Raw genomic sequence first — 13,814 nt, forward strand, 5'->3', positions numbered from 1 at the left:
CAAAATTAATCAGAGGGTTGGTTCTCAATCTTAATGTGGCTAGAATCCCTTTGATGGTGCTATTGGAATCGTGGTCCGCGATGAGGATGGAAGGTGTATTGCAGCTATGGCGCGCTATTTCCCTCATGTTATCTCTGCTATTCATATGGAGGCAGAGGCTTGTAGGGCTGGAGTTCTTCTGGCAATTCACCAATATTGGGATGCCTTCGACCTTGAGAGTGATTGCTCACTCGTGGTGGCTGCGTTACAACAAAATGTGGAAGATCGATCTGACATAGGGCGTATTATCGATGATTGTAAGTCATATTTGACATCTTTTCACTCTATTCAGATTAAGCATATTTTCTGTGAAGCAAATGGTGTAGCCCATAGATTGGCGCATCTTGCTAGTTTTAATTATTTAGATGATATTTGGTTAGAGGAGGAGGCTCCTGTGATTATCCAGGATGTACTCTACGAGGATTTATGTACTAGTGCTAGAGGTCAAGGTGTTATGTCCCCCTATTTGCACAATTCTAATTTTAATATAATAAGTCAGGCGTGGGGATGAGCCTCCCAGCTTGGCTGGATTCCAAACCCCTTTCAAAAAAAAAAAAAAAATCTCTTTGAATTTGCTAAAAGAAATATTTCAAGAGTTTTGGGTTGGAAGATCGAGTAATAACTATATCATTTTTTTTTTTGAATAGGGGGTTTGGAACCCTGTAAAGCTGGGAGGCTCATCCCCACGAACCAACCAAACTAACCCGAATTTAACTATATCAGAATATGCAATCGAACCAACCCGAATTAAATAGTTAGTCAAAAAGTTGAGTCTTGAACTTTGATAATTAAACTACAAAAGGGCAATGATATGGGGCCTCAATGAGGCCTAAGATTTGTGGCCTCAAATTATAGGTGTCATGCCATGTAAGTAAATACAAATTTTATTTTCAATTCCACATAATATATCTTGCCACATCATACTATTGCAACACCAAATTTACCCTTTTACATTTCCTTTTAGATGTTAGGGGGTGAATCAATTACATTAATGAATTTAATTAGGTGACGAAAAAAAATATCAGCTATTAATTATATATTAATTTAAGAGATATGTCCACAGATTCTTTGACCAATATTTTTCTTCATTTAATTAAGTTCTTTCCTTTAGTTTTTCTTTCCAAATAGCATTAATATATTGAATTATGTGTCAAGAAATAGACGTTAACTTTTCTTTCCAAATATTGATTAATTTCATCCAAAAAAAAAAAGCATTAATAAATTAAATTTGTGAAATACTTATGTCTAAATTAAGAGGTAAGAAAAAATTTCACGTTAGCAGCCATTAATTAACGTCTACAATCTAAATATAAGGGAAAAACAAACAAAAAATAATAAATTCAGATCTAACGTTTAAACGTACCTTAGCTACATAAAGAGAAAATAATGAACAAAAGAATATATACTGTAAGACCTCTGAAATTTGTTATTAATTCCTAAATGTTTCCTGGGATTAATAAAGTGTTCATTTGTACGATTTCGTGGTTCGAGGGTGGAGTGGAATTATTTTCGGACGAATAATTATTCGAAGTGCACGTTTTAGGGGGTTCACAAAGTTTGACTTTTTATACGATACGAGTTCGTGGACATGCGGAACACGAAAATCGGAGTTCGTATGATCAAGTTATGGCCTTCGGAAAAAGTTTCCATTTTGGTTAAATAGGAAAAAAAAAATCAGAAAAATCAGAAGTTTCCAAAACGGGAAACTTTTTCTCTCTCCTCTCTCCCGACCTCAGTTCCGCCCAGCCAACTTCGACGGCTTCGTTCTCCTCCGTTCGGCCACCATAGGCCGAGATTCTTGTCCCTATCTCTTCGCCTCTGTCCCAACTTCATCTCCGTGAAGTTTCATGGTGTGGGTAGACCTGTGCACGACGCTACAAGGCCGAGAAGTTGCACGGTGGAGCTGCAACAAATCGCCTAAATTCGGGGCTCACCTTTGTCCGGCCATATCTTCTTCCACAGGCCTCCAATCGAGTTTATTCCAAAATAGATTTTGCTCGGCTTGAGATCGATTACAACTTTGTAGAAGACATCAACGGGAAATAACCAACGTGGTAGCTGCTACAAGTCGAAGAACATGGTGCAGTCGAGCTGGAAATCACCTCCTTTCCCCACCGTCGTTCTCCCTCCTCCGGCCACCTTTTGCCTTGATTCTTGAGGGGATTCTGCACTTCTGGGGATGTAGATCATTTCCCCTAAGGTGGATTGCAACGATTCGATCTGAGGTGATCGAATTGTGGAGCTTTTGAAACTAGGGTTCATCCGATCTGAAAATTGTGTGAGGTAAAATTTGACTCTTTTGGCTTATATTCTGACTTTGTGATAGTTATGAATGTTTCAATTGGAGTTGTGATGAAGAACTTTGGTGCTGGAAGTTTTGTCAAATTTTGACTTTGGGCCGGTGGCGGTGCCGCCACTGTGGTTGTGTTTTCCAGCGGTTTCCGGCCACCTCAGGGATGGTTTATGTTCCTGATTTCGATCTACTCGTCGATACGAGCATTTCGATATATAGTTTGTAATTTTTGGAAATCGTATGAGCATGTTACAAATTTTCCAAGTTTTAGGGTTTTCGGTTCTATCGGTTTTCTATCCGTGAGGATTTGGCCGTCCGATCGACATGTAGTTTTGATTTGTTGATCGTAGAAGTGTTCTGAAGACGTTGGATGGTCTCGGATGAGGATCCGAATGTTGGATCGTCGTATAATTTTGTTTTGTTAATTGTGTGCTTTGTGTTGTATTGAGTGTGGCCTTGATGTGATTAGGTGATTGACGAAATTGTGTGAGTGGAGTTTGGACGATTTGGTGCTTATCTTGGTTTTGTGTGAAGACGCAGCAGGATATGGAGGTGAGTAAATCTCACGGTGTTTCGGTTGATAAATTAGTTATGTTTTATTTTAGTATATTTTATTGTTAGCATGAGAAATCATTTTCGAAACAAATTATTTGTTTTAAAATATATGAACTTGATCAACAACGGTTCATGGGTGTCACGCCCCTGATTTTTAACACAATTAAAAATCGATATATAACCCCATAATTATACATGCGTGAACGTTCAGCCATCAATACCAAATACCTGGAAAACTTTTTCCCCTTATACAATATACATGTTGATGCCCTGAACTCACTATGTCAATATTGACCCGCCCACAGGGTCATATATTACATAAGCTTATGAATTAAATTGTCAACAACAAGATAAAACGTAAAAGCTGCTCAGAGTTTACTACACAACGGAAGTCATAAAAATGGCAAGGCCAACCAAATATGCTTCCTACCCGTTCTGCTGCCAACAAGCCGCCTCAGCTTCAGCCACGATCACCCTGACCTGCAAGGTTAACCCCTACACCGTTTGAATAGTGCACCGGGTTGTCACACAACAAACCCGGTAAGCTTTTGCAAGCCCGTATGAGTAACTCAAAACAACTCACGCAAAATCACGAGATAAAAGCCCGCACAAGTCACGAGATAAACTCACTCAAATCACGTTTAAATCAATAAACAAATCACGGGATAAACCCACACAAATCACGAGATAAACTCACTCAAATCTCGTTTAAATCAATAAACAAATCACGGGATAAACCCACCCAAATCACGAGATAAACTCACTCAAATCACGTTTAAATCAATAAACAAATCACGGGATAAACCCACACAAATCACGAGATAAACTCACTCAAATCACGTTTAAATCAATAAACAAATCACGTTTCAATCAAGAAACAATACACGGCAGACAGACTAGAGCTCTATTGAAATCGTAATCACTCGTCCTACCAAGGACGTGATTACCTATTTCCTGCCTTGGTCACCATCTGCAACCTGTCACCATCTGTGACATATGATTTCAGACCCCGTCTGATCATGAAATCAAACATCAAGGTCGCCATCTGCAACCTGTCACCATATGTGACATATGATCTTTAGACCCCGTCTGGTCTCAAAGTCAAACGTTAAGTAAGTCACACCTGACCTAAAACGTTACAAATATCTAATTTCGACTTTCCTATCCCTGCTCACCATCTGTGACCCTTGGTACAAAGACCAATACATTTAAATGAGTCACGCTTGACTAAAAAATGTAACATCAAACTCAATACATTTCAACAATAGAAAACATCTTTTTCCACAATATTGTTTCCATGAAAAGTAACATTCAACAATAATATAAGCATCATCATGCATATTATTCATCAAATACCATCCACAAGAATATATATATTTCACGTAAATATATATATACGTAGTCATCCGCTCAGGAATGCCTACTAATACCAACTATAGTTTGCAGTTAAATAATTAACGCCAAAACGATAATGGTAAGCCCGTTCGTAAATGAACATTGTGAGATTACTCACCTCGAAACTCCCGCTGCGTCTTCAATACAGAACAAAGCCGCCAATCACAAAAGCCGTCCAAAGAATACTTCTTCAAGTACCTAAGGAAACACAACTCTGATTCAGTTAACGAATCACAAGGAATAACGTTCGAAACCCTAAATCGAACCAAAATTCCCAAGGTGACGCCAATCAAGGCGAAACCACATCCGAGACCACCCAATGTCTCCGGAATACTTCTACGATCGATATGCCAAAACCACAAGTCGATTGGAAGCTCGAATCCTCACGGATCGAAACATCGAACGGTCCGAAACCGTAAAAATCACAACATGCTCATACGATCTCCAAAAATTACAAACAATATATCGAAATGCTCGTATCGACGAGTAGATCAAACTCAGGAACATAAACTATCCCTGAGGTGGCCGGAAACCGCCGGAAAACACCACCACAGTGGCGGCACCGCCGCCAAACCAAACTCGGAATTTGACAAAACTTCCAACACCAAAGTTCTTCATCTCAACCCCAATTTCAACTTTCATAACTACAACAAAGTCCAATTATAAACCAATCGATCAAATTTTACCTTAGAACAAACCGGACCGATTGAAACCCTAGAATTTCAATTCCAAAATTCGACCTCCACGAATTGAATCGATGCAAGCCACCTTGTGGGAAGCATCACCGGCAAAGGTGGCCGGAATCTCCGACTCCGATCAAGGCGATTTCATCCCCGAAGCGGCCACTTCCAGTCGATGTAGCTCCCTCCACAGCTCGAATCTCTCTTCAATCCATCCACAGACCTCAAGAGGGGATTGAGGCGAGCAAAACCTACTTTTGAATCGAAGCAAACGGTGGCCGGACGAGCGAGAACGACGCCGGCGAAGTGGCTGGTGCGACTCGGGCACGGGGAGAGCTGGGTTTCCGTTTTTGGAAATCTGGCCTTCTTTGCAATTTCCGGAAAATTTCGTCCTTTTATACCAAAATGGAAAGTTTTTCCGAAGCCCATAACTTCTTCATACGAACTCCGATTCTCGCGTTCCGCATGTCCACGAACTCGTATCGACGCGCTCTACAACTTTCATGAAGGAAGTTTTCTAAGAATCTCAACGTATCAAAAGTCAACCTTAGCAACCCCCCTAAAGTCATACTTTTCGAATACAAATTCATCCGAAACACTTCCGCTCCATCCACGAGCCACAAAACCTTCCAACAACCACAATTTAAATTCCGGAAAATCCTCGGAATATACATACGAATTTCCGGGGCATCACAATGGGTAAGTTAAAACAATGTTTTGATATAAAATGATTTTCGAGAAGTATAATTTATAAAACTATAGTTGGTATTAGTGGTCATTCCTGCGTGAATGACTACGTATATATATTTATTTATGTGGAATATATATATATGGATGGTGTGGTGTTGGGATATGTATATGTTTGATGATTATATTGTTGAAAGAGTTATTTGGAGTTGTGATGTGACAATTGTGAGTCAGAAGGTTTCAGTGGTAAACCTGGGTTTATTTTGAGGACCGAAGGGTCCGAAGTTTGAAGGTTACAGTGGTAACCTGGATTTCTATTATGAAGGCCAAGTGGTCCGAAGTTTGAAGGTTACAGTGGTAACCTGGATTTCTATTCTGATGACCGAAGGGTCTGAAGTTTGAAGGTTACAGTGGTAACCTAGATTTCTATTCTGATGACCGAAGGGTCTGAAGTTTGGTCGTAAGGTTGAACCTCGGCAGAGGTGACAGGTTACGATTCAGTTGAGCTCGAGTCTGTCGTAGTTCAGGGAAGGTTTTTGGGGTTTTTCGTTTGTGTTTACGTGAGATTTGGATTTCTATGAATTCTATTGTTGATTTAATTGTAATCTCCTGAACTAAGTTAGATGCAGGGATTACCGCTTTTTGTTTTGTTTGTTTTCATGTAAATTCCTGAACTAAACTCTATGCAGGGATTTATATGATTTCTTTTGTTTGTCTTCATGTAAATTCCTGAACTAAACTCTATGCAGGGATTTATATGATTTCTATTGTTTTCTTTAATTGTAATCTCCTGAACTAAAATTTGACGCAGGGTTTACTATAATTTGAATTGGGTGACTTTGGTGATCTCCTGAACTAAACTTACGATGCAGGGATTACTAATTGTTATCTTGTGTGATTGTATGTTTGGTTGTGTTTGTGATCTTAAATATTGTTGCTTTATGTGATGACCTGGATTTTCTGTTATTTAATTTTAGTAGTTAATAATGGACCAATTGTACGAATATTTGGTATTGTGCTTTATTCGTAAGTTGTATGTGAGGTGGAATGGTTTTCCTACGTATAAATATTCGAATTTCACAGTTTAGGGGGTCGTGTGAAGTTTGACTTTTTATATGTTGGGATTCTCTGAAAACTTCCTTCACGAAAGTTGTAGAGCGCTTCGATACGAGTTCGTGGACATGTGGAACGCGAGAATCGGAGTTTGTATGAGAAAGTTATGGCTAGCGGAAGAAATTTCCGTTTTAGTATAAATAGGGAAAAATCAGAAATAATCTCATAATTCACATTTCCATTTCCGGAAACCTTTTTTTTTTTTTCTCTCTTTTCTCTCTCGGTCGACTCCTTCAGAATCAAAGTTTTCCGTCTGACCCGACCCGAACCCGGTGATCCGACCCGGATTTTCCGGCGATTTCCGGCGACCTCTAGCCATGAAACTTGCACAGAACGATTCGCCTCTCTCGTGCGGTCGTCTCTGTGGCAGCCTCTTGCGGCGATTCGTGGTGGAGAAAGTGCAGCAAGGCGGTGCAGTTTAAGGATTTCGGACCCGGTGGGAAATCCTTATTCCGACGTCGGCGGGGCTTCTAGCTGGGCTTGGGGAACTCAGAGCAACCTCCTTGATCGATCCTTGGTGGTTGTTTGGATCGATTCACGTAAAACTTGGTTCAACTCAGTTTGGATTACTGTTCACGGCTTGTGAGGTAGTTTTCGACCCTTTATGCTTGTTTTCTGACTTCAAGCTAGTTATGAAAGTTCACAAGCATGCTTAGATGAAGAACTTTGATGTTGGGAGTTTTGTGAAATATTGAGTTTTGGACGGCGGCGGTGCGCCACTGCCTGTGGCGGCGTTCCGGCGGTGTATGGGACTGTTTATGGTATTATATGTCTTCTACTCGTCGATACGAGCGTTTTGATATATAATACACATATTTTGGAGTTCGTATGAAATTGTTATGATTTTTACGGTTTCATACCGGTTGATTTATTCGATCCGTGAGGATTGGAGCGTCCGATCGACTTGTGGTTTGGTCATATTGATCGTGGACGTATTCCGGAGACTTTGGGAGGTCTCGGATGTGGTTTTGCCTTGATTGGCGCCACTTTGGGGATTTTAGTTCAAAACAGGGGTTTCGGACTTCAATCGTTTGTGAATTGTTACTAAGTGGAAATCGTATGTGATTAGGTACTTGACGAAGTATTTTGGACGGTTGTTTTGTAAATTGGCTGCTTTGTTCTTGGTTGAAGACGCAGCGGGAGTTTCGAGATGAGTAATCTCACAAGGTTCATTAATGAACGGAATACCTTTATTTTGAGAGTTATTTAGTAACTGCAAACTATAGTTGGTATTAGTAGGCATTCCTGAGCGGATGACTACGTATATATATATATTTACGTGAAATATATATGTTTTGGGTGGTTTGTGGATTGCGGAAAACAATATGCATGAAATGATGTTTTTTATTGTTTTGTGGCTTTTCGGAAAACAATGATTATGGAAATGTTGATTTCGATTGTTTTCAAAAGCGTTGCGATTTGTGTAATGTTTTTGAGTCCTGTGCGACTGTTTTGATGATTTGCTCCAAGGGACTGTGCGGCCCGAGGATCGAAGGTCTATGACCTTGCACTATGCCAAAAAATGCTTCAGACGACAGACCATATCTGTCGTCTGATGAAGTAAAAATCTGTTGTCTAAGTGGCTGCCGTCTCTAAGTCATTCAGACGACAGATATTCTCCGTCGTTTATAAGCTACTCAGACGACAGATTCAGTTTAAGTTCTGTCGTCTGAAGTACCTAATATTGAAGAATCGGAGTCTATCTGTCGTCTGAAACACCATACCACTACATATTAATGTTGTTGGAAATTCACTTCATCAACGGATTCAAAAAATAACTGTCGATGTAGTTAATGTAAGATGACGGAGTTTTTGATGTTTCTGTCGTTTGATTGAACCAATATTAAGCTTAGTTGATGCTTCTGTCGTCTGATTTGAAGAACAATGACAGTTATATGTTGACTGATTTCGTACACAACAACATTTATACCATGAGTTATGTTGTTTGAGATTTGTTTGGACTACAGATAATTTTGATTCTTGTGGTTAGATTTGGTTTCCAACTACAGTTTTAGTTGTTTTATGTTGTTTGAATGTCACTTAGAGTATAGTCTTACTCAAATTTCTGTTGTCTGAAGTAGTATTCAATCTCATTTTTCTGTTGTTTGTTTGCACTTTCAACCATTGTTTTAGTTATGTTCTGTTGTTTGAAGTTGGTAGAAACAACATATCAACACCTACTTCTGTTGTCTGAGAGCTATTTGACCTCTACTTTTCTGTTGTTTGAACGTGATAGAAACAACATATCAACACCTACTTCTGTTGTCTGAGAGCTAGTTGAACTCTACTTTTCTGTTGTTTGAACTTGATAGAAACAACAGATGATCATTTGTTTCTGTTGTTTCTATTTTCTTGATACAACATAAACCTGCATATATCTGTTGCCTTTCAACCATTTCAACATCAGTCATTTACAATCATCAAAACCATAAAATTGGACTAAAATCTGCATTGAAAATGATGGCTACGTTTCATTAATTGCATCAACATCATCCAAAATACAATCCATAGTTCCAACTCTAAACCTAGCCAACAGTTACATAATGATCAAGAGAACCAAAAAACCATCTCATCGATCTCGATCATTTACCTAATATTGCACTAAGTCAAAAACCTATAAGGTAAAGAAAGAGTAGCTAGGCAAAGCAACTGCATGCATAATTTAGGTTCATCAACACTTTCCATCAGTTATATATAAATGCACAAAAGCAGTTCCTGGTGCTACTCATCTACCTTAAACAGAACCAAAGTTAGAACTTCATAACATGATTTGACAATTCAGCTCGAACCACATCAATATCCTTCTGTGTGTAAGCAAGATTTGATATCCTTTCCCACTGAAACAAGCAAATGCAGCAAGTTATTATGATGCAAATGTAGCAAGTCCATTATAACTTGGTAGCAAACCTGAAATATGCCTATAATATGAACCTTATCATGTTGCATTTGCTTCTCAAAGTTACTTGCAGCAAGTCCAGGTACCTTATTATGTTGCATTTGCTTCTCAAAGTTACTTGCAGCAAGTCCAGTAAATCAACCTTATTATGCCTATACTGGACTTGCTGCATTTGCTTCTCAAATTTACTGGACATAATAAGGTTCAGTAACTTTCAGTAACTGAAATATGCCTATATGCAGTTGATCATTCTTACCTTGGTAGCAAACTCCAAGTTCTTGTCCTCCACAATTTCTTTCATATAACGCATGACGAAATAACCACAAGTCTTAGAATCAGTTTGCTAAATGACACACCTGTAAGAAGTCATAGAGGTCGTTACCACACCATCTGTCAAATTTCAGAGTGGCAAATATCACGTCTGTCAGAACTATAACTGAATCCCATACCAATAGGCTGGTCAACATACAACAGATTAGATGCCTGCAAAAGAAAGGAAAGAGCATTGTTACAGCTCTTGCAAAGGAACATAAAACCAATAGACACAGAGTCACATATCTTCAATTCAAATATTCAGAAAGTATTATACTTTGGATGGCCACAAATAAAAGGTCTTCATTCCAAAGTGGGTTTAGATTCCGAGCCTGAAGTGTTCTTGTCTTCATAACCTGGTTTCCAATCTGTACCTTGACATATGCATCTGGGAAACGATTCTTCTCTGATGCAAACAGGTCTTGTGCCTCTATAACATTCACACGTACATACCACAACCTTGGTGCATGATACACCTTTGAGCGAATCACTGCGGATGCAGCTGGTGAGCTATCAACAGGTGTAGCAAGATCAGAGTGCCATGCATCAGAAAAAGCCTCATCTGCTTGAGTGCCAATCCAGACTGCAAGCATCAACTCCCCCTCAATCTTTTCGCCTTTTTTGTCCTGAAGTCGGTACCACTCTGGAGCTAGAGGACTGTCAGGTGGAACTCTTAATGGAACCTCATTGATGTCGAACCTCACAATTCCCACAAAGTCATCTTTAAGAAGGTCCTTGTCTTTAACCACAACTTCTAACACAGATGCTTGCATGCGGTCCTTTGAAAAAGCGAAAACTTGATTCCATACTGGATTTTGTTGCTTCTCATAGTGTTTTGTAATCCCTTTGTAGTTTCCAATTCTAGCTTCAACAAAAGGATCTAGACTTCCAGTAACATCCATGGCAGGAAGCTCGCGAGCTTTAACAACCCTTACATAGAGAAAGTACATCCTTTCAACTAGATCATAGGTGCTTGCAGTCTTGTCTCCGTGAATAACACGTTCACCAACAACTCTCCCACCTCCAAGGTAAGGGCTAGTCTCTTTAAGTGCATAGTCATCAGGTTGTGATGCTGAAGCAGAGTACATGCGAACCAGCTTTGCAGGCTGCGTTTCAGATTTCATTTGATCAGCTTCATACTTGGGTACATAATGAGTATCTGGTGCAGCAGAAGCATTACGCTGATGTTGGCTCTGTTGACCTGGATTTGGCAGATGGTGAAAGGTGTGTCTTGCCTGAGATTTCTCACTCCGAAATGAGCTCATGCCAGGAGTCGAAACTCCTTGGGTCTGTGCAAGGCCTGGATCCTGATCAGTAAGGGATTCAGAAGCAGGCAATGGCATGGAGGACTTAATTGTTGGGTCATCAGTAACATAAACCTTCAAGCCGAGCTCTCCTCTTACACGTGAGAAGATGCCACGCTTTTCCAAAGGGTAATGCAAGACAACAGCATCAGAATAGGGGACAAATGAATTTCCAGTGAGGCTGATCTTTCCAAGAAAGGACCTGGAGTGAGTAGCTTTGACATCGTTGTAGACATAGGCCTCGAGACTAAGATAGTGGAGGTTTGAAGGATCAGAGATGTTGAAGTAGAAGCTCTCGTTCCAAACAGGGCTGAGGTCCTTTTCTTTTATAGTGCTGCGGAACCTCTGGCCATCGAAGTACAGCTCCACAAATGCATTGGATGAACCTTGCCCATCTTTAGGCAAAAGATTGTGGGCACTAACCACATCCACCCCTAGCTTGAGGTTGTTCATAGTAGCATATAACACTGATGAAATGGAAAATAACTAAAGGTACCTGCAGAATAGGGAAAAATTTAACATCAGACACTGATGTATGTATAACTCCAAGCACTGAAATGTAGCACAGAGATTAATAATTTAAGCTGAAAAAATGATAGAACAGGGCACGTCATGTCAAAACATTCAGGTAATTAACCGAAGTAGTAACCCTAGCTTTTAAGTGAAAAAATGAAATTTGAAGAGAGATCACAATAGGATGGACTGTACTAATACTGTAATGCATCTAGAAATTTCAGAGTAGCATACACAACATCTGATGAAAGTGTTAAATTTTGCATGGTATTTTTCCAGTCTACCAATGCATGGTTTTAATTTTACATAAGCAAAGGATAGGACATTACTTGTGAGTCTAAAAAATCTGCAATAATTCTGGGAAAGAGAGAAAGTGATGTAAGGTGAATCTGAATGAGTACTAGTTACCGTGTTAAACACCTTCAACATCTAAACATTCAAGTTATCAACAAATTGAATATTCAACTTCTGCTAAAATCTGCGAGAGAAGAAACACCTGAACTTAATCCATATGATGGCATGGAAGGTTAGCCGAGTCAAGAAAGTAAAGAACCACACAAACCCAAAAAAACAGAGAGAGAAACTACCAACAACAACTGCGGCAATAAAAAATTAACCCCCTAACAGAGTGTAGAAGATCTCCTTTTAACTTCTTCTGCTCATCTTAGAGTGCTGCTTTTCTTCTAATTACTTGAAGTGAAGAAGACTTGCAAAACTCCTTTTTTGGCCAGAATTAACTTGAAAAGCACTAAAAGTGAGTGAGACTACAATTAAAGTCCTTGAAGAAATTGTAAGGATTAGACTGGGAAAGCAAATAAGTCACCAACTTTGTAGCACAGAGCATGTGCAATAACACCACCCGGTACAAGGATCTTAAACACAAATTAAATATAAAAAAGTGAGATCCTAAAAGCTCGCTTAGAACACATGAGCTTCTTCACTGAATATTCACACCACCTAAAAGTTTCAAAATACAAAAGTTAGCCTTTGGAACTTGGATTTTGTGAGATCTGTTTGGTGATCCAGAGCTCCAGACAGTTCAGTACAATAATACAACCTTGAAAATATAATTTTAATTTAAAAAAAAAGTGATTTGCATGCTTCACCAAACAGATTGCAAAAGCTAAAATTAGAGTAGGAAAACAAAAAAGAAAAGAAAAAGAACATGAAAACCTGATCAGACCAGTCTAAGTCCTCAGTTTCAACACAAAAACAAAACAGTGAAATCTGCAACTAAAGAGCCTAAAATTGAAAATGCAGGTAAGCATTTCTGACTTATAAAGAAGCAATTACTCTTCAAGCCGAGAGTATCCATGAAATGAAAATAAACAATGTAATCCCCAACCGGGCCAAGGCTCAAGGAATTGCTTTCCTCGGCGTCTCCGTCACACGATTTCGTGGGTTCCGCCGCCTTCATCACCTCCTCAAACACCTCCACCAGCTCCTTCTCCATCGCCCCTAATTCTTTCAATCTTTCCTCCCTGAAATCCCTAAGTCAAATTCACACCCACGCACAAAACAAAACTTTGAATCACTGAATTGAAGGGAGACACTGGAACCTAACAGAGAGATACCTGGAGGCTGGAGGGCTAGAGGCGGAGATCGGAGACCGGAGACGGGTTTGCTAGTTGTAGAGTTGAAAGGAGAGAAGCTGGATAGGGAGTCTGGAGGGCTGGAGGTGGAGATCGGAGACCGAAGACCGGGAGACGGGTTTGCTAGTTGCAGGTTGCTGGGCAAGGAGCTCGGCAGTGGGGGCTGGGTGGGGCTTGAAAGACCGGAGAGGCAGAGATGCCTCACGCCGAGACGGGTTGGAAGTTCCAAGGAGAGAGAGAAGCTGGATCGGGAGTGTGGAGTTCCGCGGAGCTCCGGCGTCAGAGCCGGAGAAGGAGGATGGGAGCGGAGGCGGAGGATGAGGGTGATGAAGAGGAGGTCGGCTGTCGTGTGGTTAGGGTTGAGAAAGAAACTTTATGTTTTTTTGACCAAGTGTTGAGAAAACTCGGGTATAGGCTAGGCATCTGCTGTTTTTT

The 13,814-nt window shown here is 40.0% G+C and overlaps 1 protein-coding gene across 3 annotated transcripts; it reads right to left on the reverse strand.

Annotated features, from left to right (window-relative positions):
* Positions 1-9,209: 9,209 nt before the first annotated feature.
* On the reverse strand, positions 9,210-13,814 carry LOC133724816 (multiple C2 domain and transmembrane region protein 7-like). Of its 3 annotated transcripts, XM_062151668.1 has the most exons (5): positions 13,081-13,814; positions 10,345-11,770; positions 10,108-10,141; positions 9,915-10,014; positions 9,210-9,599 (listed from the first exon to the last, which is right to left on the reverse strand). In XM_062151668.1, exons 2-4 carry the CDS (start codon positions 11,725-11,727, stop codon positions 9,956-9,958), a joined length of 1,476 nt encoding a protein of 491 aa, XP_062007652.1. In that variant the 5' UTR covers positions 11,728-11,770; positions 13,081-13,814; the 3' UTR covers positions 9,210-9,599; positions 9,915-9,955. The 3 variants fall into 3 exon arrangements, with proteins under 3 accessions (XP_062007652.1, XP_062007651.1, XP_062007650.1); XM_062151667.1 differs by lacking the exons at positions 9,210-9,599; positions 13,081-13,814 and adding an exon at positions 12,196-12,326 and having other exon boundaries at positions 9,868-10,141; positions 10,248-11,770; XM_062151666.1 differs by lacking the exons at positions 9,210-9,599; positions 13,081-13,814 and having other exon boundaries at positions 9,896-10,014; positions 10,248-11,770.

This window comes from Rosa rugosa, chromosome 1 (assembly GCF_958449725.1).
Source record: "Rosa rugosa chromosome 1, drRosRugo1.1, whole genome shotgun sequence".
In the NCBI taxonomy this organism is placed as follows: Eukaryota; Viridiplantae; Streptophyta; class Magnoliopsida; order Rosales; family Rosaceae; genus Rosa; species Rosa rugosa.